The 24,873-nt window shown below is 43.6% G+C and overlaps 1 protein-coding gene across 1 annotated transcript in view; it reads left to right on the top strand.

The window, feature by feature from the left end:
- The window catches only part of DPP10 (dipeptidyl peptidase like 10), a 439,415-nt gene that overhangs the window by 111,055 nt on the left and 303,487 nt on the right, over positions 1-24,873 (top strand). The window contains exon 3 of the mRNA XM_054971084.1: positions 2,896-2,991. Coding sequence (XP_054827059.1) covers positions 2,896-2,991 — 96 coding nt within the window. The remainder of the gene's footprint in view (positions 1-2,895; positions 2,992-24,873) is intronic.

The raw sequence follows: 24,873 nt of genomic DNA, 5'->3' as shown, positions 1-24,873 counted from the left end.
TCACCGGCCCACACCCTATACCCAAAACTCTCCTGCCAATGACAGATCAAACAGCACCACCCAAACAATACCTCAGAACACTGCCATTAGTGCAAGGTAGGTGAAAAACCCCTTCTCCCAAAGCCAATCAGGGCAAAGACGGAAAAATTTCCTACCTGGCTCTGACACAGCAGCTGGCTAATCCTGCACTAAAACAAGGTGAGGTGGGTGGGCCGAGCGCACGAGGAAACTGATGCCGGGGAAGCGGAGCTGCCTGCAAATGGCTCTTGGCTCCGCCTCTGGCCAAAGCTCCGGATGCCTGGGAAGGGAGCCTGTCAGCTTCCTCCGGGCGGAGCTGCAAAGCCGGCTCCCAGCCTAAGCAGCTTTGCTGTGTCTGGGAAAGCCGAATTGGATCTTGAATTTTCTTTGTGTGTGGTGGGATAGGGATCTACTCCTTCAAGTTCCTGGGCTGCTGCCAGGCTCTGGGCCAAGCTATTATTTATTATTGGTACCTTTCCTGGTGCCTGCTCAGGTCAGATTTCTGGGAGTGGTGCGGTAGGGATCTTGACTTGGATGATGGCTGGAGGAGAGCCTGCTGGCCCCCATGAACAGCCAACGAAAAACATGTTCGTGAACAGGGCCATGTTTGTAGTTGTTCGTGAGTCCCTGTTCGTAGATGGCAATGAACAACGAACATCATGTTCTTTTTTTTTCTGTTTGTGCCCATCTCTACTTCCAACACTTCTGAAAACTGACTCAAACTTGCAGAAAAATCTGAAATCTAAAAAAACCCCATCGGGTGTTTTAAAAAATCCCATGAATATGAATGAAGCTGTTATAGTACAGCATAGTTGGAAAGACAATGCTGAAGATATATAGGTCCAAGGCCATGATGGGCTTTGTATGTGACTGAAAAATCGGTGAAATATGTATCCTTCAGTAACTGAGCTGTGGTGTTGTGTATCAAATGAAGATTCTGAGTGGACTTGTAGAATGCATTATATGGTAATCTAGAGTGCATTACAACAATCTAGTCTCAAAATTACCATGGCATGGATCCACAGGGCCAGATCAGCTAAGTCTGAGCTAAATAAAGATGGAAGAAAGCATTTTTTCACAGCTGTATTGACTTGCTTCTCTAGTAATAATGCTTGGTCCAGTATAATCTCTAGGTTCTCAACTGAGTTAGTGTTCTCTGACCCCATTAGAAATGGGAAGCACAGTGTCCTTCAAGACCTCATCCTTTCCAGCTAATATCACTTCCATCTTATTTTGTCAAGATTCAATTTCAAGTTGTTCACCCTTGGCTATTTAACCACAGCAGCCAGGCACTGGCTCACAACCTTTACAGCATCAGTAGGCAATTTGAATACAGAAATATAGAGCTGGGTGTGATCAGCATATTGATCACAGTCTACTCCAAAACCACAAATAATTTTTCATAAAGGCTTCACATAGGGATTAAATTGCATGGAGGATTAGCCTTGTGGAACACCACAGAATGAGTTCCACACTGATGACAACTGGTCTTTGACAGCAGCTTCCTAGACCAGTCCATAAAGAGCAATGTGTTATTACTATCCATTACTATATAAAGAATGTAATTAATTTGGACAGCTTGTGTAACCATAGTTTCAAGGGAAATATTGACTCCCACAAAATGAAGTATAAAGGCGTTGTTTTCTTATAAAAATATTAATAGATATAATCACATCATATTAATGATTTCTAAATATTTGGCTCAGTGAATATGTTGTAGGCTTGGAATAGGTTAATATTAATCATTGAAAAATTGCTGTTGTAAATAAAAACAGACAGCAGACTCTGTGGTTTAAATCCCCCACCCCTTAGTGTGAGGTGACTCATCTAGAGAAACATGAATGTAATCTTACCTGAGGACAGCATCTGTGGTCCCTGATACTGAAGTACTAAATCGTATATACATTTTTCACGAATAGAAGTGATTGTGTTGCTAGCAGTCAGACCCCTCCTTCCACTGAGAGGAAGTTTATAGATATGAAATCATAAACATCCTTCCTCATATGTCAGAAGCCTGGCATGAAATGAAACAAAATGGATGCCAGCCAGGTAAGATCCTAGAAAAATATTTTAGAAGGGAAGTCAGAGCGGCTGATTAATGGCCCTCTCCATGTCATGGAGAGATGCATATTTTAGGACAATAGGTCTTCCAAGAATGCCTGACTAGTATCATTCATTTCCAACCTTACCTCCCCTCACTCATTTATCCTGATTAAGCACACCTAACGCTATTCATAAAACTTGGTAGCTCTTCCCGTCCAGTACTCAAAGGGTCATCAAGCACCATTTACAGCTATAGTTCACCTTGGGTAGACCCATTAAGTCAGCTGCCCCCAGGGAGCATTTTGCCCTATATCTGGACTCCTTAGCCACCTGTGTGTGTGTGTGTGTGTGTGTGTCTTTGGATCTGTACACACACCCCAAATCCATTTGGGCCTCCTCTCCTCTCCACTCCTCTCCGTGGACCTGTGTCTTCAAGACTGTTAACTACAGCTTTCCCTGAAACTGCTTTCTACCCCTTTGCTCCCTGATTTCCTATTAGTTAGCCTCTTATATGTGTGCTGTGTTTGTATGTTGGCCCTTTTATTTTTCTTTTAATAAAAAAACCCTTCCTGGTTGAACATCTGGCTGGTTTATTTCAAGAGTTCTCTAAGGGAATAATCCTCATAAATATAGGTGGATAATCCCAGTTGCCTCCTCTTGCTTGTACCCCAACAAATTCGGATACTGTCTAATTGGGTAACAGTGTTGCCAGTATGGGCTCATGATACTATATATATAGAGTGTGTATGTGTGTGTGGGGGGGGATTATTCCAATAGGAATGTGTTTTGTAACAAAGATAAATTCTTTGGTTTTCAAATTTTGTTTTGTTTTAGATGAACTGTCAACTTCATCAGAAACCAGATTGTCTCTGGAAGATCTCTTCAGAAAAGAATTCATAATTCACAATCCAGAAGCCAAATGGATTAATGGTATGTTGCTCTTGATATTAAGTATTTTGAATTTGGAACATTTAAGTAAACTCAGATTTTATTTGTTTATTTACTTAGAGCATTTCTAACATAAGTATTAATTTGGTTATAATTGCACAGTGTGAGAACTTTCTTTCCATCGAGAATAAGTCTTAAATTCTGAACAGATTAATGGTAAAACACTGGGAAATGAAAATTCAGAAGCCCAAGTTATAATCTGACATAAATAATGTGACCACTGTAGTCATTACATTTGAATTCACTCTCGAGATATGATAACACCTAGAAACTGTCTTTTGTGCTTGTGAAAGTGAAGCTTCTGTTGCTGATTGGTGGAGCACGTCAAATATGGTAGCGCAGAATGTGGTAGTATGGAATGTTTAGTTGCTCAAGAGACTGAACAGTTTGAAACTTTGCATTTATGAAAAAAAGGAGAAGCTAGAGTTTTGCTTAGGACTGGACAGAAATTGGGAAGAGATCCCAAGACATTGGCAAGCAAAGAAGTTTACAGGCAAGTAGACTGAAGGAAACGTGTACAGGCAGGTACGTGAATTCTTCTAAAATGGAAAATAAGTCGTTAGCACTTTGTGATGGGACTCTGAAATAGCTAGTTACTCCTCAAGGCCTGTATTGAGAGGTCTCATGATAGTCTTGTGCTTAGTAATGAGGCTGTGGTTTCTCTCAGTGTATGTTAGAGTTCTTCTAGAGTTGCCAGATCCCCTAATGTCTAGACTAGGGGTGGGTGGGGTGGGTGGGGTGTGTGCTGGAGCAACCTTACCATGTGAATATGCTTTGTATGCACATGCTCTGGAATGCTACTGTGCTGCACTGGGAATGATATTCTCGGCTTGATGCAAAAGCAGTGGTTCACACTGGGGGCCAATTCAGTTAAAGTTACCTAAACACCAAATTTGGGGCTGATTTTTACTGAATTGGTCCCTGGTGTGACTCATTGCATTCTCGTCCTGCTGGGAATTACATCATTCCTAGGACAACATAGGAGCGTTCTGGAGCATGAAGGATGGCTCCTCACCATTCCCATCCCTATTCCCATGCCTTTCTCCCCACCAGCCAGGTGAGAGTTGGTGAGGTGACAGTGGGTGGAGGCTAGGATTGGGGGATGCCCCATCCTACAGGGGGAGTGGCAACCCTAAGTCCTTCAGAGATTTGTATTGGTTGGCAACAATAAAGGGACTTGTAGTTGGGGTTGCTGTAGCTGGCTTAAGAATAGGACTTGAGGGTGAATTGAAAGCAGTCTCACTTCTAAGTAAGATCACCCACTAACCATCATGTCTGAGAAAGTACCACATGTAACATAATATTTATAAATCTGTGTTGAATTCCTACATGTTCTTCACAGCAGCAAGTCTCACTTAACAGTGTGGAACTTTCCTCTGAGTAAGCATGCTTAGGATCTGGTTGCAAGGATCAATTTGGAATAAATGGCACATCTTTTACAGAATAATCCTGTTCAGGAATTACTTCCGTCTAACCCTACTGATTTGCAGTTAATGAGCCAAAGTGTGTTTGAATATGTTAAATGATTATTGAGAAGGATTATGTTTGTGGTGAATACAGAAGTTCTATCTATGCTGCTTGATGTATGGTATGTGAACCAGAACAAAATGTTGGATCCAACCAACCTCTCCATGGGTGAAAAAGAAAGGAGGCCACTAAAAAAAGCTATGCTGGGGATAGGGTTGCCACCTCTATCAAGGGGAAATTTCTGGTGATTTGGAGGTGGAATAGGGTGGGGTGCGGTTTGGGGACCTGAATGGGGTATAATTGCATACCCTTCAGAGCTGCCATTTCCTCCAGGAGAACTGATCCTGCCTGGAGATTAGTTGTAATTCTGGGAAATCTCCAGGCCCCACTTGGAGTTGGAAACTCTAGCTGGGGATCATGGGAACTGTGTATACAGAAAGCATTGGGGGCATGGAGATATAGTAATGAAGGGAATTGAGATTGAGTAAAATAACTAGTTTTATCCAGCAGATTGCTTTTATGATTGAAATGGAAGTTATCAGTAGACAGCTGAGAATGACAGCCTTCATAGAATTGAGACCTATATGGGATGATGAAGTAGGTTTTCTTTATTTATTTGAGGTATTTGTACATTGCTTTCCCATATGGCTCAAAGCAGTGATGCTGTATTGCCATTTAAATTATAAAACAGATATTTTACAAACTATACGAACTCCAAGGACTATTGTTCACGGGATTCTTTTCAGTATTGCTGGGGAAAAAAATCAAGAAATCAAACATACAGTGTGATCCTAAACAAAGTAGAATTGCACTGTTTGTTTCTTAAGCAGTAAAGACTAGAGCATGCAAAGGAGTATAACTCAAACAATTGGGAAATTATCTTAAAGTGCTTATTATTGTAGATTAGTTGAGTACTTGACAAGGGTTTATTTAGTGTTGTCATGTGTAAGAATATATTACGGGGAGTATATGATAACATTATAAATTAATGTTTGATGTTTATATATTTTTCTTAAAAATGCAAATACTTACAGTAAGTTAACGTAATGCATTTATTTAAATAAAGTAAACTATCATTGCTGACAGCTAAATGTACAACTGTAGTGCACGTCAGAGGTTTCTTCCACTTGTTCCATGTATGCAGTTGTCTGAGTACAGGAAGTTTGCCAGTAAGGCAGGAACTTGGTAAGATGAAACTTCCACATACTGAGCAACCTATGTGGAAGTATGGATGGTCATGACCTAATTCTTCTTTAAAATTTGCTGAAAAATAGAGTCCTCATAGTAGGGAGGCTGGAGAGACTGTAATATAAAATACAACTATAAAATCCTTTTTGATTTAACAGAGATAAGAAAATTAACTCTTCTGAGTTAAGATCTTCTTGTAGCTTGTCATACTATTCACACATTTCTGCAGCTGAAAAAGAATGTGTACACAAGAACCTCATGTACAATTTGGCTTCTCTTTAATATCTTTGCACAATATACATCCCACCTCCATGTTCCTGTACTGCAACAAAAACAAAATCTAAAGCTTCATCACAAGCAATTTGCAGGTGTCGGGGTCTTATGTGCTGAAAGAGAGCTACAGTTAGTATGGCTCTGCAAGCAAAATACCCTTGAGAGCATGTAAATGGGCTCTCTGGATTGTGGCCCATATCTTTTATGCTATAATTAAATTCCATCAGATCAGCCACTGTTCTCTAATGTGATTCTGAAAAGAGGTCTAGATATCTGTCAGGCCTTTGAAGATGTTAAATGAGAGTGCATCTACTTTTAGTAGTATTGATTTTCAACATTTAATAAAAAGTAAAAATTTAAAATGCTGCCAGTGAGTGATACAAAATGTTTAAGATGGGAGGGCACATTGAAAGAGATGATGGATTAAGATGTGACACAGAAATAGAAATGGGAGGAAATGGCTGTAATTTGCTTAAACTACAGTGATGTGTTGAATGATGAGATGTTAAAATGGTTATCAAATAATTTAAAATTACAAAGGTCTAAGCTATTAAAGGAATGCATGTAAATTTTGTTTCAAAATTTATCATAAAAGACAAATTTTTATGGACATGGTAACAAAACTTTGAGTGGACATGTACTGGACCTTGGGCTCCAATACCAGTTGGTAAACGTATTCTCTGACAGTTGTCTGATTGCTGGCTCCATCTCATGATTTCTCTGATTATTTTGAAAGTACCAGAATTTAATTGGAAACCATGAGTCAATCTCAATAGCTGAATGGATTCTTAGCCAGTTATAACTATATAAGCAACATAAATTTATCAAATTTTATTCAGAAACTAATTGTTGTTTGAAAGTAATTTTAAATCACTACCTCTCTCTATATATTAGCAGATTATGATGAAACTGAAACTTGATCAGACTGAACAATATGGCTGTCAGTACCACACTTATTAATTTATCCTCTAATTTGTTGATAGTTGCATATAGAGATGGGCATGAACCACATTATGAACTTCAAAAACCCATGAAAATGGCGATGGTGCGATCTCGATCCGGCGGCTCGTGATTGTTCACGGCCAACGAACCAGTGTTCGGAAGAAGCCTGGTTCGGTGCGTTCGGCCGCGGTTCGGGAAGCCAGACACTCAGGTGCCAGCAATCAATTCTCCTGGCAACGGAGCTGGGGGAATGCCTGAACTGTGTCTGCGCTCCTTCTGTTGCCCTGGAAACCCAAATGGAAGCCCAGCTTACCTTGATCGGCAGGTCTTCCTTCCAACCATGGAGCTGCAAAGCAGTTACAAGTTGGGAGAAGAAACCCAGGGGAAGGAGGGGGAAGGGGGTGTCCTGTAGCCACGGGCACTCCAATCTCATCCCTGCAAACCCTGATAGGCAGCTCTGACGGCCAAACACAGACCTCCTGCGTTGCTCAATGTGAACTGTGCTTATAAATAGCCGTGGGATCCCAGGCTGGGTTTCACTTTCAGTGAGCAGTGGAGTGGGACAGAGCTCTTGCTTGCCACTTGCTAGCCTTTGGGGAGAGAGACTGAGAGTATAATTCAGCTTGGCTTTGCGGGATAGGGATCTATCTTCTCTGGTTCCAGGGCTGCTGCCTGGCTCTGGGGCCAAGTTCAGTGGACACCTCAGCTGAGGGCTCACATTGATTTATTGATCAGTGCCTGATCGGGTCAGGTCTGTGGGAGTGGTGGGCTAGGGCTCTAGTCCCTCTTTCCCTCTGGTGCCAGAGCTGCTGCCAGGCATGGGGCCAAGCTCGGCGGGCACCACGGCTGAGGGTTCACATAAGTGCCTGATCTGTTCAGGTCTGTCGGAGTGGTGGGCTAGGGCTCTAGTCCCTCCCCAGCCTCTGGTTCCAGCCTCTGGTTCCTCTGGTTCCAGTGCTGCTGCCTCTGGTTGTTCAAGAGTGCTGTTCCAGCCTCTGGTTCCAGTGCTGCCACCAGGCCCTGGGGCCAAGCTCAGTGGGCACCTCAGCTGAGGGCTCACACAGTGTTATTAGTTCCTGATCTGTTCAGATCTGTGGGAGTGGTGGGCTAGGGCTCCAGTCCCTCCCTCCCCTCCTCTGGTGCCAGGGCTGCTACCAGGCCCTGGGGCCAACCTCAGTGGGCACCTCGGCTGAGGGTTCACACAGTGTTATTAGTGCCTGATCTGTTAAGGTCTGTGGGAGTGGTGGGCTAGGGCTCTAGTCCCTCCCTCCCTCTGGTGCCAGGGCTGCTGCCAGGCCCTGGGGCCAAGCTCAGTGGCCACCGCGGTGGAGGGCACACAGTCATCTCCTTTCCTGTCCTCCTTAATTCTAGTTTGGTGGCACAATGAGTCTTCCTCTTATGTTGGCTGCCAAGGGTGGTTGTGGGGTGAAGTGCGATGGCAGTCCTCCTGGTTCAATTGTGGAAAGCAGTATTGGGTGTGGCTTGGGGGCCGCTGAGAGTCCTCTAACTCCCCCCAATTTACCTGTGTTGGCTGTGGAGGAGGCCAAAGAGGTCTTTGCGCAGGGGGGAGAGAATCTCTCTCAACATTTTGAGGAGGGGTGGGTGGGCGATGGATCTCTGGAGAAATGGTATGTGTGTTATGAAAAATCCCTCCCGTCCCCATCCCAAACTCTCGCTGGTGTCCCCTCCTGAAGTCCACCTCTCACCCCGTCATCCATGTCCAGCCCCACAGTGCAGCCTGTAACCGTTCGCCCTCCTTCCCCTGGGACAGTTAGCAGTCGACGTTACAATGCCTCTGTATGGAGGCACTTTCGGGCCCTTCCTGATGACCCCCCCCCATGTGTTGCGGTGCCATGCCTGTGATGTCCTGGTGCGCAGGGGCAAAAACCCGAAGCACCTGTCTTTGACAGCCCTGACTCCGCACCTGAAGAGGGACCACCCGAGCCTGTCTCCCTCCTCACCCAGTGAAACATCCATTGGGGGGAGAAGGGGGCCACCTGCTCTTCTGAGCGGGGGTCAGTGGGAGGATCACTTTGCCCTGAGGGTGATGCTGGTGAGAGCAGAGCGCTCCAGCAGGCCGCGCTGGCCAAGGTTGTGCCCTCGGGGTCTGGGACAGTGCTGCTTACAACCTCGAGGCTGATGGCTCAGGAGGCAGCTGCCACCGCACTGTTCCTCAGTGGGACCCTCGGGTGAGGACCCACGGTGGCTGGGGGATCAGGCCTCCGATCCGAATGACACATCCTCTTCCTCCCATGCCAAGAATACAAGCACGCTCCTCTTTGGCCTGGTGGTTGCGGGGGGATGTTCCCACTTACCCCCCCACATGACAGGTCCTCTCCCTCCCATCCTTTCCAGCAAGGCAGAAAGGTGGGTGATGCGGCTGATGGCAGCCTTCTTTGGGCACTTGCGCAGCATCTGAAGAACTGTTTCAGATATAGTTCAGCCACACGGTGCCCCCATCCATCACAAACGCAGAGTCTTCTGAGCAGGGGGGAATGGGTCGCTCGACTCATGTCCTTCCTGCAAAGGCAGGAAGGTGGCCGATGTCAGCTGCTGCTGCTGCTGTCACGTTTCCGTCTCCCCCTCTCAGGAACCACTCTGACCCATCCAAACAATGCCTCCTGTCCTGCCCATCCCCAACTTTCCTCAAACACTGGATGGCGGATCAGGTCAGCCCCTGCTTCACGAGGGACTATCCTGTTACTGCTCCCTCCTTGGTTACACAGCTCGATTTCGATCGCACAGCCGATTGTAATGTATAGGGATACAGTCGGTTGACAACGTGGTGGCTCCCCTCTCAACGAGACTGACAGGACCCCTTTCAGCTGGGTGGGAATATGTCCCATATCTCCCGTCCTTTCTGTCAAGGCAGGAAGGTGGGTACTGTTGGCTGCCACCATATTACTCCTCAGTGGGACCCTCGGGTGAGGACCCGTGGCTGCTGGGGGATCTTCCCCCTCCCCTCCTCATGATTGCATGTCCTCTCCCACCCTCTCCGGGAATACCAGCGTGCTCCTCTTTGGCCTGGAGGTTGGGGGGGATCTTCCCACTTACCCCCCACATGACAGGCCCTCTCCCTCCCATCTTTTCCGGGAAGGCAGGAAGGTGTGTACTGTTGGCTTCCGCCACCGCACTGTTCCTCAGTGGGACCCTCGGGTGAGGACTCTTGGATGCTGGGGGATCTTCCCCCTCCCCCTCCTCATGATGACATGTCCTCTCCCTCCCACTCTGGGAATACCAGCGCACTCCTCTTTGGCCTGGAGGTTGGGGGGGGATCTTCCCACTTACCCCCACATGACAGGTCCTCTCTCTCCCATCCTTTCCGGCAAGGCAGGAAGGTGTGTACTGTTGGTTGCCGCACTGTTCCTCAGTGGGACCTTTGGATGAGGACTTGCGGATGCTGAGGGATATTCCCCCTCCCTGATGATGACATGTCCTCTCCCTCCCATCCTTTCCAGCAAGGCAGGAAGGTGGGTACTGTCGGCTGCTGTCGAAATTTTCCTTAGTGGGACCCTGAGGTGAGGACTCGCAGTTGCCAGGGGGATCAGGCCCCCGTCCGAATGTCATCTCATCTCCCACCGATGCCGGGAATACCAGTGCACTCCTGTTCGGCCTGGCAGGTGGGTAGATGGGGGGTGCCACTGGCGAGCGGCCCACCCCCCACCCCCTGAGGGGAGGTGGCTCGCCTCTGCCTCCCTGTGCCCACCAGGCCTGGCGGCCTCCGCCACTACACACCTTCCGACCTGCATCTGGAAAACTAGCGCACTCCTCTTTGGTCTGGCGGATGGGCACATGGGGGATGCCACTGGTGAGCGGCCAGACCCCTGCCTCCTGAGGGGAGGCGGCTCGCTTCTGTCTCCCCGTGCCCACCAGGACTGGTGGCTGCCACCACAACACACCTTCTCGCCTGCTCCGGGAATACCAGCACGCTCCTCTTTGGCCTGGCTGGCAGGCACATGGGAGGTGCCACCGGATAGCGGCCAACCCCCCCGCCCCCTGAGGGAAGGTGGCTCGTCGCCTTCTCCCCATGCCTGCCAGGCCTGGTGGCCGCCAGCATCAACCACATTCCTGCCCTCACTGGGAATACCAGTGTGCTCCTCTCTGGCCTGGTGGGTGGGCACATTGGGGCGCCGCTGGCGAGCAGCCAAACCCCCCCGCCGCCTGAGGGGAGGCGGCTCATTACCGCCTCCTCATGCCCGCCAGGCCCGGTGGCCGCCATCAGCACCCACCTTCTGTACACTGGGCCAACGTCAGCCGGTGGCTCTAATTTTATCAAGTGGGAGTTTTCTGGGGGCCTTCGATTGGAGAGGGTGTAATTCCAAGATCCCTTTTTCAATCTTGTCCAAACTTGGGTGATGGCTGTAGGAGAGCCTGCAAAAGACTCCCCGGGAATATGGGCTCTGTAAGTGTCACGGGTGCCATTCTGCACCCAACGAACCACGAACCACAAACTGGTTCGGCAACAGAAAATGTTAGTTGCAGTTCGCGATCTTGGGATCGTTGTGGGCACCGAACTGCGAACTGCTGGTTCGTTAATTTTTTTTGGTTCGCGCCCATGTCTAGTTACATACTTATAATTGCTTTCACTTCTTCAAAAACTTTTTCCTCTGATCATTAACACCCCTCATTTGGTTTGTCATCTTTCCTCCAATGTAGAGCCTGAGACAGATGCCCTGTTGCCCATTGGCCTAAGACTGCACTTGTTCTGGAATTACTCAGAATAAGAAGACAACATAATGAGAATACTGTTTATTGCTCTGACACCTAGGATGAAAATATCAGGACCACTTGTGGGGTAACAGCTGATCTGCTTAAATTAAAACACTTTCTCTCCCATATTGTGTGGGTTACCCTGTCCATGGGTAGCCTTTGCAGTATACTAGCATTTGTACAAATCTATCCTAGTTCAAACATCAGCATGGCAGTGCTGCCACACCTTACTTTTTGTTTCCTGCACAGATAACACGTAGTAAGAGGTATGGATAAACCTCTTGGATACAAACTTTATCATGGTGAGGGGGTTTGAGGGTGTGAATGAAACTGAGAACAATACTGTTAGAAGGACAGACTCAGTTAAGAGTCTATACTCCTAGCAGAGTCTGTTAAGGTGGAATGGTCAAAGCTGAGACACCAGACTAAGTATCTACCAAATCAATGGTCACATTAGCAGAAGAGAACTGACAGTTCCAGTAGTGATGGGGGCAGAGGAATCCTTGAGGGATAGCTACTGGGCAGCAGCAGTAGTGGAAGGTGATGCTGATGGAGGATCTTTCACAGACAATGGCAGTGACACTTCTGCCAACCCTGATTAGTACTGCACCAAAACTCTATGATGAGACAATCCAAAATTAAAGAAAATATAGTGCTGGAAGATAGCCTCCCCCCCCCCCAAAGCTGGGATGGTGCTCAATTAAATAGTAGGAAAGAGCAGAGGATAAGTATGAATAGTGGTGTTCTTAATGATGGGACTGAATTAAATCTAAAAGGACATCCAGTTTCTGAAGTGAATATATAGAAAAGATATGTCCAAAGCTGTGCAACACATACAATAAGAACATAGAACGTGAGAAGTATGAATCCAGGTAACCTTGAAATCATAATACAAGAAATGGAACATTTAAACATTGTAATTCTGGGTGTGAGTGAACTAAAGTGGACTGGATTGAGACGTTTTCAGTCAGAAAATTTCAAAGTGTTTTACTCTAGAAATGACAAACTCAAAATAAACTGTAATAGTGAGGTGAGATGTAGCAGAAGCAATCAAGAGCTATAAGTCTGACTAATTAATATCAATAAGACTTCATGGATAGGCATTAACAACCATCATTCAAATTTATGCCCCAACCACAGATGCTGAAAATGAAAACACTGAAAGATTTTATACAAGTGTTTAAGAAGAAATTGATCATATGCCTAAACGAGATATGCAGATAATCATAGGTGACTGGAAAGCAAAAGTAGGAGGCAGAGGAGAATCAAACATTGATAGAAAATTTGGTCTAAGATCACAAAATGAAGCATTGGCTCAATTATCCACCAAGAGGGAGACTGCAACCAAGAAATCAAAAGAAGATGGAAACTTGAAAGGGCAGCCATGAAGGAACTAGAAAAGATCCTTAAGGATAAGGATGTCTCTCTGGAGACCAAGATAATTCATACTATGTTACTCCCCATTACTATGTGTGGATGTGAAAGTTGGACAGTGAAGAAAGCTGACAGGAAGAAAATTGATTCATTTGGAGTGTGATGCTGGAGGAGAGTTTTCTGCCTCTCATGGATGGCCAAAAAGACAAGTGGCTTTTGGATCAAATAAAGCCTGAATTCTTCCTAGAAGCTAAATTGACAAAACTGAGGCTATATTACTTTGGTCAAATCATAAGAAGGCAAGACTCACTGGAAAAGTCAACAATGCTAAGAAAAGTTGAAGACAGTAGGAAAAGAGGAAGACCCAAAAATAGACTCAGGATGGAAGATGTGGCTTGACTCAGTAAAGGAAGCCACATCCTCCAGTTTGCAATATCTGAGCAAGTCTGTTCATGATAGGACATTCTGGAATGTTATGTTCATAAGGGTCACCATATGCCAGAAGTGACTTGATGACACATAATGCACACGCAAGACATGTGGAGTCTAACCATCATCTCCCCTTTTTGGTCAGAATTAGCGTTCCAGCATCATTACCCTCACTCCTTTCCCTACTCCCTGGATCCAGTTAGCCATGGGCATCTTTATTGTTATAGGAATTGTTAGATGTCTCAGGATATTCTCCAAATCTTTACTTTTATGAAACTGAACCTACACCATTTCTGCTTATTTCATATGTAGGTGAGGGCAATATATACTTAAGCCATTGAGACCTTTAATGCTAAGGTACAAATTCTGTATGGGACGGGTATTTGGATTGGTGGTGTTTCTGAAGCTCTTGATTATCTACTTCTGTTCTATCTTCACTGAATTTCTGGAGTACCATATTGTGTGGTGGGAAAAGCATTAAGAATGCAGTTTGCATAATGTTCGCTGGAATCTAAAGCTTCCTTCTTTTAATCTGAAACTAAATTCCCTTTTCTCAGTATCAAACTGCTATCAAGGCCTTTTACATCTTTTGAGGGAAGACGTATATATGTCTCAGGGTAAAGATGGTGGATAGCAAATTCGAGTGCCTCGAGTATCTCTCCCTCACTATGATACAAAAATGTGGCCTCTAACGAAGCACTGAAAGAGATTTTTAAAAAGGGTAATAGTAACTCAGTTGCAAGTGTGTCGGGCATGCTACACCTTAGAGCTTGGAATTCCCTCCCTGTTAGACTTCTCCCATACTTAAAATGCCTTACTATTCCTAGCAACTGCCATACATTCATGCTTGGCAAAGTGAATGTTCTGCCCACAGCTGAATTGATTTTCTCATGCTCCATTTTTAGGCTGCCTTTACTCTTCTGCTTCTGGCATGATTGAGTTCATTGATCAGGTTTGTTATTTTTGTGAACACTGGTCTTCATTTTGGGATCTTTGGACCCTTCCTATTTTGAACAAATACCATCTAGTTATTGAGCCTCAAGTAGTATCTTTTTAGCTGGCTAATGTTAACCCTGAAATTATGCAATCTATAGCCAAGTTTGTATGCATTGTAGTATCCTTGAGACATTTCTTTGTTATGGGATGATTATGTATTGTTAGTACAATTTTATTTATTTGTTATTCTCTGCTTGTGATTTACATATAATCTATGATCTTATAAATATTGTACTGTTTTGTTAAGATCTAAGGTTGAAGGAACTTATTGTTAATAAAGGAAATGATTTCCTAGTTAGGATCTAACAAGTCCCATAAGAATCAGTCCGGAATAATACCAGACCCTGGGGAGGGGAACAGCACTCACTTTTTTTTTCTATTTGTGCATGCATGCAGAGCACACGCACACTCCCACCCCAGCATGATGATGTCACTACCAGGTGCCCAGGCTGGCTGGCCACTTGTGAGTGGCACTATGCAGCCACAGGAGGCCAGGTGGATGGGGTGGCCACTCCCACCAGTGCTGCACAGGAGAAAGGGTGCCCAGGTTGGCTGGCCACTGCCCAGACCAGTGCCATTGCTCAGGAGGCTGGGTGGGTGGGCTGGTCACTCATGCTGGCACTATGTAGCCATAGAAGGCTGGCAGGCAGGTCATTCTGCTACCAAAGGCTGATGGCATTGCTCAGGAGACTGGGCAGCTGGGCTAAGCAGGCAAGCTGCCTGAAAGCAGGGAGGAGGGAGAGGAGGTGGCACCAGGTGTATGGTATTTGGAAAATATTTTACCCAGACAGTCCACAAAAATACCAGACTATCCAGATGAAAACCGAACAGTTGGCAACCCTTGTTACCGAAGGGGCCAACACAAAGGTAGTAAAGTTTAACTGCTGCCTCCTCCCCTTTCAGATGTTTGTCTGCATGAACTGAAGAGGGGCTTAATGTGGTTCACAGAGGTCAAACTGATGGCACTGAATATAAGTTAAGTACATAAACGAAAAGCACACACTGCATTTGCAAACACAAGAGACTGCGAAAGCATAAAAAGAAACATGAATAAAATGCAAATCCACTAATCCCTGATGCTTATTTATCCCTACAAATGGTAATTAGAGATAGGCCATATTATTCTTTGTGCTGCCAGTAATCTGAAATCATCCATCACTTTGATTTCAGTATCTAGGACTCATCTCCTGGTGACTTCATTACCATGTGCTCAAGAAGTGCTCCCTCCTCCTTGGTGTGTGAAAGGGCCAGGAGGAAAACGTAAAGGAGCTTCATGAACATGCTCAACAGACTCTCCTTTCCTTCCTGTCTGCAGTGTCACTCTGTCTTTGGCCTCCAGAAGCAAAATAACTCAGGTGTGACTGCGCCAGCTCTACAACACCCCACCCCAATAGTTGTTTCTCCACTTTCCTCCTGCTAGTCAGTTTGTACTCATGTCCTTGCATAGAGTACAAACCAAAATATCATCCTTTGGGGCTGCAAATCTTGGCATTATTTTTTGGGACGTAAGGCATTTCACCATAACCTCAATTTCTGTACATAGCAGATCCTGAGCTTGGAAAAGGAAGCCGAGGAAAATAGATGGGAGAACTCAAAGGTTCCTCCCCATAATCTCTCTTAAAGATATAGAATTATCACAATTATGAAAGAACCTCCATCTTGATTTAAAATTGACTTACAACCCCTCATGCCTTACAAAAAAAAATACTTCACACTTAGCAGCACTCCGTATGTCAGTCACAATATTTCAGACCTCTTAATTTGTACATTTCTCCAAAGTCAAAGAACATTCCCATTAGTTGCTCCAGAAGCAGTTTACTAACACAAAGATGCTGCATATGTTTGGGAGAATGCAAAGGATAAGAGGCAAGTGTCATTACACTCTACCTTATATGCTTTTACTAGATGTTTTGTGAGGCTTGTCTAAAACTCATCCTCTAGGATCTACTAAAGAAGGAGTGTGCTGCCACAGAGCTGTATGAGCTATTTCTCCTTTGATGTAGAGGCCACTTTTACAGGGATTGCTTAAGTGAGAAGACCCTAGGCACAAGTCTGTTACTGTTACTCTTTTGGTATGAGAGTATTTCCAACCTAACCCAGTATCCCCATCTTTTCAGACATTACTCTCCTTTTCAGACATTATTTAGTTGTCTTGGCATTTGGGGTTATTGCTGTCCTCACTAAACTCTACCACCTCATAGCATTTATACAACAATAAATATATTTTAACAAACACAGTTATGCAGTTATGAAAAATCCAAGCAATTTAGAAAAGAAACCAAAAGATAAAAATAATTGTAACTTCTCTATTCTAGTTGTTCACGACGAATTGCTACTTCACTGGGGACTTATCTGGAGAGCAGGATGTGAACGGTATGGAAAGAGACAATGTCTGAGAGACAGCCCCAAATGCATTTTTGCCATTTCCTACATGTGACTAATCCATCATAACGTCATGGCAATTTGGAGACCAGTTTGTAATTTATAGGTAGCTAGATTATCAAAGTGTATCCAACAAGCAGGTTTTTTATCCCAGCAAATTCCATTTCTTTTTTTTCCCTTTCAGATTGTAGCATATAGCAACAGAATACTCAAAAATTATGGAAGAAAAGCTTTAACAGTAGGATGGTTAAACTCTGAAATATAACAATAATTAAAGTCAGTAATTAAATGTAAGCATCTAATGCAAGAGAAAACATCCTGCTCATTTCCATGCACCTGTTTGCGTAACTACATTATATGTTGAACAGTCTCAGTGACAGAACATGTGATGAGCTCTGGCTGAGGATAAAGCTTAGTACAGTAAGCTTTGTTAACCAGCATCCATGCAGAATGGGAGTTGCCAGTTAAACAGTAAGTGTTAGTTAGCGAAGCTTTTACAAAGCAGCAGAGGGGCAGTTGTGCCAAGTGGGTGGTAGCCATGCCCAGGATCCTCAGTATGCTCTGGTGCTGCTGCTAGCTAGTGTGTCCACCCTTGCAACCAGGGCTGTGTTATTCATAAGGCTGTCTAGGCTGAAGCCCCACAGGGAATAGAGGCCCGTCACGTTTTTTTGCTGAGGCACTGTTACCTGTGCCCTAGGGCTCCAATAGTTAAAGACACTTTGCACTCTGTGCTATAGCAATCCATATATATACTCTCAGATATTTATATATATTACTTTAATGCTATATTGTAGTGGAGTGAAAGATTGACGTGCCGGAGGGGGCCTAACATACCTGAAAGCCTAGGGGCCCGGCCATGGGTTAATATGGTCCTGCTTGCAGCACTGCTAAGTAGGCAGCTGCCTGCTTACCTCCACCAGGCTAGGTGGACTGGGCTGTGAGCATGCCCATTAACTGAGTTTTCTAGTTAACTGAGGACCAGTTAACAAGCTTGCACTGTATGTCCTTTTTAAACAAACAAACAAACAAAGATCCAAAGCATAATTTTATTCTAAAAATCTTAGAATTTGGTACATTTCGCACTCGGTTTTTAGAGCGCGTTTGTACCTGTTCCACATCCCATGTTTGCAAGGTTTTCACACTTAAAAGCAGTCATGGGATGCAGTCCCGCTTTTTGTCCTCTGTATCCCCGATTTTTCTCCCTGCGGACATACCCCGATGTTTTTTTAAGTTCGCTGCTGACTGGCAGCTGGCCCGCATTTTACTAATGTGAACACTTTTGCCTCCTTTTTGCTTCTCTCCCCCCCCTCTCCTTTTCACTGGGAGCTGATTGGTTTGTGCAGAATTAACCACTCCCACCCTCCTCAGCTCTCTGAACTCCTTGTCCACCATTTTTTTTAGTAAAGCGAGCTGAGGGTCATAAGGCTGCTTCTTCGTTGGTTTGCTTCCTCCCAGTATGCATGCTGTTTTATTTTTTTTCAAAAGCCAGGAATGATTCCTAAGCTTGCTGCTAATTCCCTGCTAGCTTTAAAATCAAGGAAAGTGTTAAATAGCTGCTTTCTCCTTCCTCCCTTAGGGTATGCACACACATTCTTTTTTTTTTAAAGACAAGAATGGGTTGCAACGTTGTAATGTTCCTGCACTTTCTTCCTGGCTTTAAAATCAAGGAAAGTGTTAAATAGCTGCTTTCTCCTTCCTCCCTTAGGGTATGCACACACATTCTTTTTTTTTTAAAGACAAGAATGGGTTGCAACGTTGTAATGTTCCTGCACTTTCTTCCTGGCTTTAAAAGCCAGGAAAGGATTAAATGGCTACTTTTCCCTCGCTCCCAGGCATGTTTCAGACTTTGCCAAAGAGGGGGGGAAAACCCAAGCATTTTGCACAGCCCTTTGGAAACAAGCCTCTGCTTCCTGGGAGGAGATTAATCGGCAGCATTTGAACCCTTTTCCTGGCTTGATTTAAAAAAATGAGAGTGGTACATGTTTTCCCCCAGAACTCTGCCACCAATTGCCTCTCCGGTGGGCAGGGGACAGCCCAATCAGCAAAAAGGGGGGAAGGGTTCCAACATTGCAATGTTACTACGCATCCTGATTTTTTTTTTAAAAAGTATGACGTGAATTGCAAGGCCCCAAAAGCCCAAAATTGCACCGAGGTTTTGAAATGAAGCACAGACACCAAATCGAAATTGCAGTGGACAGTGTGAAATGAACAGGTGCAATGCCGAAGCCACTGCGATTGGGACGAATGCTCATAAATGGCGGTTTAAACCGTAAGTGTGAAAAGGGCCTTTGTTTCACTTGTGTAACACACTTGCTCCAAATATTTCAGAGGAACTTAAATATGATTCCTAGGAGGTCCTCCATCTACATGATGATCATGGCCAGAGTTTATCATCTTCAACAGCAAAAACATTTCATGCATCTTGAGGCTGTTGGGACAAATCCTACATGGCTGTTGGGACAAAGCCTACATGATATACTGAGCATAGGTGAAATTGTAATGCATGCATCTACCAACAGCTGCAACTTAACTGTTCGCAAAATCAAAAGCAGCACAATGAACCAATGTAGTGCCGTATCAGACTTTTCACCAAATTCAACCTGTGAAAAATATCCATATGGAACTGTACCACTCACAGCACACAACCATTAAGCCAACCACAGGACAAAAAGCACACATTAGCACTTTTTAACATCTTCTCAAAGCAGCAGAAGCAACACAAAACATAATATGTACAAGGCAGGCAGTATCACAATAAACCAAAACACAATGAACAATGAAAAATACACATTTTTTATTTATTAAGCCAAATTTTTAGCAGCTGTGTACATTGCAACATATACTATATTCTGGTTAAAATGTATGTGCTGCAGGTTAAGATGGATCCTAAGGCTTGCAGTTATTTAAAGCTTCTGCTTATATATAGTATATAATCAATTCACAACACAGTAGTTTAAAATTCATAACTTCAATTGCAGGTAAAGACCTGCTGTAGAGTAACAATATTTTAGTCCAGTGGCACAAAGATCAGCAAGATTTTTAGAGTGTAAGCTTTTGAGAGTCAGAGCTCCCTTCTTCAGACATGGTAGTTAACAACAACAACATTTGATTTATATACGGCCCTTCAGGACAACTTAATGCCCACCCAGAGCAGTTTACAAAGTATGTTATTATTATCCCCACAACAAATGCCCTGTGAGGTGGGTGAGGCTGAAAGAGGTCCAGAGAACTGTGACTAGTCCAAGGTCACCCAGCTGGCTTCAAGTGGAGGAGTGGGGAATCAAACCCGGCTCTCCAGATTAGAGTCCTGCGCTCTTAACCACAACAACAAACTGGATTGCAAATCAGCAGTCTGCTAGTTTAAATGTAACTACTGTCATGAGCTCACTAGGCGGCCTTGGGTAAGCCACTCCTCTCAGCTTCAGTTGTCCAGCTATTTTGTGGGAATTCTAATGATATACTGACTTCGTTCACTGCTTTGAGTGGGGCACTAATCTGTTTAGAAGAGTGGTATACAAGTGTTGATATTATTAAGTTTTATTATTACTAAGTGCATCATACATGCATTATTTTATAGATTTGTCTAGGAAACAGCATTTGCTGTAAAATATCTCAATGGACAAAAAAAGTTAATGAACATATGAAGTGAAAGAATATAAAATGTGAATTAACATATTTCACAAACAAACTAGTATGCAGATGAAAATTAGCATATGTGGTGATTATATAACATTGAAATTATGCAGACATTACATAAGATGAAACCAGAGATTTTTTTTTAAGCTAGAGAAGATGTAATTTTAAAATAATTATTGTGCCTGAGAGACTTCAGCTATTTTCTACTGAAAACATGTAATTTGACTTAGATTTCCTGGAGAAAACTCTGAGTATCTTTCCCCCACTTTCTTGGAATTTTGTACCTGCAATACTTCAGCTTCAGTCATAAGAGGTGACAATAACTCAGTATAATTTTTGCGGTTGGGTTTAAAATAAGAAACATCTGCAGAGTGATTTTTCCTGTGCATTTGTTGAATATCATACGTTTTAAAAGGCAAATATTCTGGTATTCAGTGATGCTGTAAAATCATACTAAAATAGGTTCTTAAAACTACTTTCTGAATATTTAATCAAAATCATCTAACAACTTTCGAATGAAAGTAAAGTTTTCCTTAAACAAGTAGTGTGGTCCATTGTTCATCTTTGTGGCTTCTATGCCATCCCACCCTGGGACTGCACATGTGCAGGCCAGCCATGAAAATGATTTCCAGAGCTTTCTAGAAGATTAGGAGTGCTCCTCCTCCCCTTGATACTTTCTCTCCAAAAGCATCACAAGACCAGGAGGAGGGGTGCTATTTCTTCAGCAACCTTTTTGGTGCCACAGAGAGAGGATCTCCATTGCTTTTCTCCACATCATCCTCATCTCATCCTTGAGGCTGAGGAGACTTTCATCATGGCTTAAGAGGGGCCTCTTCAAGAAAGTGCTGGCTGTGCCTTTAAAATTATGCTGAAAAACATCAATTCTGTGTGCCTTGTCTACCTGGGAATGCCAAGAGAGAGCTGCCTGCTCTTTTGCCTTTTTTGCACAGGTGATATTTCCCCCCTTTGGCCCCATACCTCTTCTGGGTTTCTTCCAAATTCTAGATGATTGCCTGAGAGGCTTCGGATTTCAATGCAGGATTTCAAGGAAGAGAACCGCTGAAGCGCCACATTGAAATCTGAAAGGGAAGTTAAGTGTCCAGTTAAGTGGGGGCCAAAAGCAACAAAAAAGGTGTTTCTATCACCAATTTACCTTGAAAGCATGATCTGACTGAGCCTCCTCAGAACAGCTCTTTCTCAAAGGCTGTGGTGTTGTGGCAGTCTAATGAAAGGCACCTGCCCCCTCCCTAGCACCCTCGAATACCAAGAGCTATGTCCAGATGTATGGCCTGACAGAGCCCTCAATTCAGAAACTCTTTCCCAAAGTCTTTGCTTGCATGCTTGCTTGAATAAAGGCTCCTCAGCTGCTTTTGTTTACAATAGAGATTATAAGCCTGCATCTCTAACCCCAACCCTTTTTGAAGACAGTTTTTCCTGTCTGTTCTATATAAGGCCACACTTCCTTTTTCCTACCAGGGAATGGTGCTGGTACTCAATCTTGTTGTTGCAAGCAAGTTCTAGCAGTCATTTAGGAATGTGCAGAGGGATATACATACTAGAAGGACAGACTTCACCTTAGCAAAAGTTACTTATCTAAATTATGTTCAGCAGAGGTTAGTTCAAAATAACGCATTTGCACAGAAGTTTTTTTCCTGTTGCTACAGAAGTGCCTTTGAATTTCATTTTTATATGTCGAATATAAGTATATATTATTAGTCATATTTTAATATAAACTGTTTTGCAGACTGTTTTGCAGTACCACTTAATTTTTTCACATTCAGACACACCTTCCCAGCTTGTGAAGCATTTAGCTTTGCAGCCTTATTGCAAGGTGGGAAAATTATGTTGCATGAGAGTCAAAGTGAATGAATGAGAGAGAGAGAGAGAGAGAGAGAGAGAGAGAGACTATCAGGCTGATTATAAATATATTTATTTGGAATGTTCCCATAATACGCACAAAAAGTAGAGCAACCATATGAAATCTTTCAACTGAAAATTACAATTTTTGAGGTTATGAATGTTTTATTACATGGGCGGGGGTGGGGGGGTTGGTGGGAAGGAAGTAGAATGGAAACATGGAAGTTGTTGTTTGGCTGCTCACTTTGGAGCAACAGCTACTTTCCCCAGTAACAAGATGCTTGATTAAATCAAGCCTAAGTTCTCTCATTCAGTATTGTTCAATAGAAAGGGATACAGAAAGTAGTTAGGTGGCAGTAGTAGTACACATATCAACATCCTGACAATGGATTGTTTTGTATCCACCCTGGGGGTATGGGGGTGGGAGGTAGTTGTGAATTTCCTGCAGTGTGCAGGGAGTTGGACTCAATGACTTTGGGGGGGGGGTCACTTCCAACCCTATGATTCTGTGATTCTAAAATGTTTGAATGTGCAAGGGAATTATTTTTGCCAATACTCCCCTCTTCTGGCAGAACTCAGACACCCCCTGGAAACTATTCCTAATGGTACTCCATCCTCCAGAAGAAGGACTTCAGGGGGCATTTTGGGATTCAGAGGCAGTCAGGGAAATATTCTTCCATCTTTTGAAATTTTAAGTGTGTTACCATTTCCACCAAACATTAAGTTTAAGTAGCCACCCTGTCTGATTTCATAATACAAGAAAGGATTAAATGGTTCCTTTTCCCTCCTTCCCAGCCATGTTTCAGGCTTTGAAAAAGAGGGGGGGAAACCAAGTGTTTTGCACAGTCCTTTCAAAACAAAGTGGCAGGGAAGCTGCTGCTTCATTCCCTCCCTGCTTGCAATGTTATAGTGTTACAACATTACAAGCCTTTCTTGCTTTAAAAAAAAAAAGAGAATGTGCATACCTCAAAGGAGGAAGGGAAAAACCAGCCATTTAACCCTTTCCTGGCTTTTAAAGCCAGCAGGGAATAAGCAAACTCCTGCAAACATGGGAAGCAGAACTGATATTGAAACGCTTTAAAGTCTCAGTGTGAAAAGGACCTCAGTTGATAGCAGAGGGATGCCCCTCCCCTCAGCTGAATAAAGCAGCAGGCATTTGAAAACAGCAACACTTTTCTTGCCAGGCAAGAAAAGTATTACTGCTTTCAAGCTGGCAGCTTTTTTCAGCTGATGTGGAATTCCCCTCCCATCTGCTGAAAAGCGGCAGACATTTAAAAGGGAGAAACTGGAAATGCAAACCCCTATTCTGCAGACCTTCTGCTGCCCTAGAAGTGATGTTTTCAGGAACCGAACGAACCAGTTCATGAACTGGGGCAAGTTTGTGAAAGTTCATGGTTCATGAAATGTGAAATGGTTCAGATTTTTCCTGGTTCGTGCCCATCTCTAGTTGATAGAGAACTTCTTTCATATTCCTACAGTGATTTCTTTGTCCTGTGAGGCAAATTGCTGCTTAGGCATTAGACCTCCACTCTCAGAACTTGGGCACACTGATGCAATTTAGCCTTTGGTTAGGAATAGGCACAACAAGAACAAAATAAGTATTGTAAGCTTCATTTTACTACATTTTTAATGGTCTGACTTAATTACATTTTTAATTTACTACTGCAACAGTTGTACGTGGTACACATACTGACTCTAACATTTTAACATGGTTAAAAATGATCCATAGGCAACTGATATGTGTTTTGTAATCCCAGTCTTACAAAGTTTCTAGGCAATTTGAGGGAGGTATTTGCCAACTAGTACTGATTATAGAAACCATATATCTCTCTGCCAAATAAATAAATGTAGATTGATTTTCATCCATTAATGGGGCTTTTCTCTAGTGAGATAATTAAATTCTGAACACTTTGTTAATATAAAATAGCTAAATATGGAAATTGAGGTGAAAATTGTATTTGAGGCTGAATTAGTATATTGGCCTTCAGTACATATTAGGCTTGATTTCTTTCTAAAGTGTTTGTTTAAGTATTTCCTTCCTGGTGACCTTTAATGAGCGAACTTTCAATTCCTGATTTTTTCCAGTTATAACTCAGACCACCATTAAGCTAGACTTTGGGCTCTCTTATGCATAAAAACATGTTCAAACCATTTGATGGTGGTACAAATCCGTGCTGTAGGGGCATACATTTAAACATTTCCACATTTCCACATAGTCAGCATGTTACAATGCAGAAAGATGCCAGTTCTGTTAGAAAGACTCAAGAAATCAGCATAGGGTTGCCATCCAGCCAGGAGTCTGGATGGTTGGGGATATCGGGGGGGGGGGGGAGCCATAGGGCTATGGTGTAACATCGCTTACAGGGAACTTCCAAAATGACATCAAGCCTCTAGGAATCATCAGAATCTCAGTGATAAAACCACAGCATTTCTTGTGATTCCTAGAGATGAATAACATCACTTCTGGGTTCTCTCTGGAAGTTATTGTGTTGCAATACCAGGCTGGAAATATAGGCATTATATGTAAAGTCTGTCAGGAAACCTTACTTCCTAGAAATTCTGGTTATTTTTTGCACATGATGTATTTAAAGCCAAGCATAAGTAATATCC

The sequence above is a fragment of the Eublepharis macularius genome, chromosome 2, assembly GCF_028583425.1.
Source record: "Eublepharis macularius isolate TG4126 chromosome 2, MPM_Emac_v1.0, whole genome shotgun sequence".
NCBI lineage: Eukaryota > Metazoa > Chordata > Lepidosauria > Squamata > Eublepharidae > Eublepharis > Eublepharis macularius.
The sequence above is the reverse complement of the archived record's forward strand: the minus strand, read 5'-3'. Positions and strand labels throughout refer to the sequence as shown.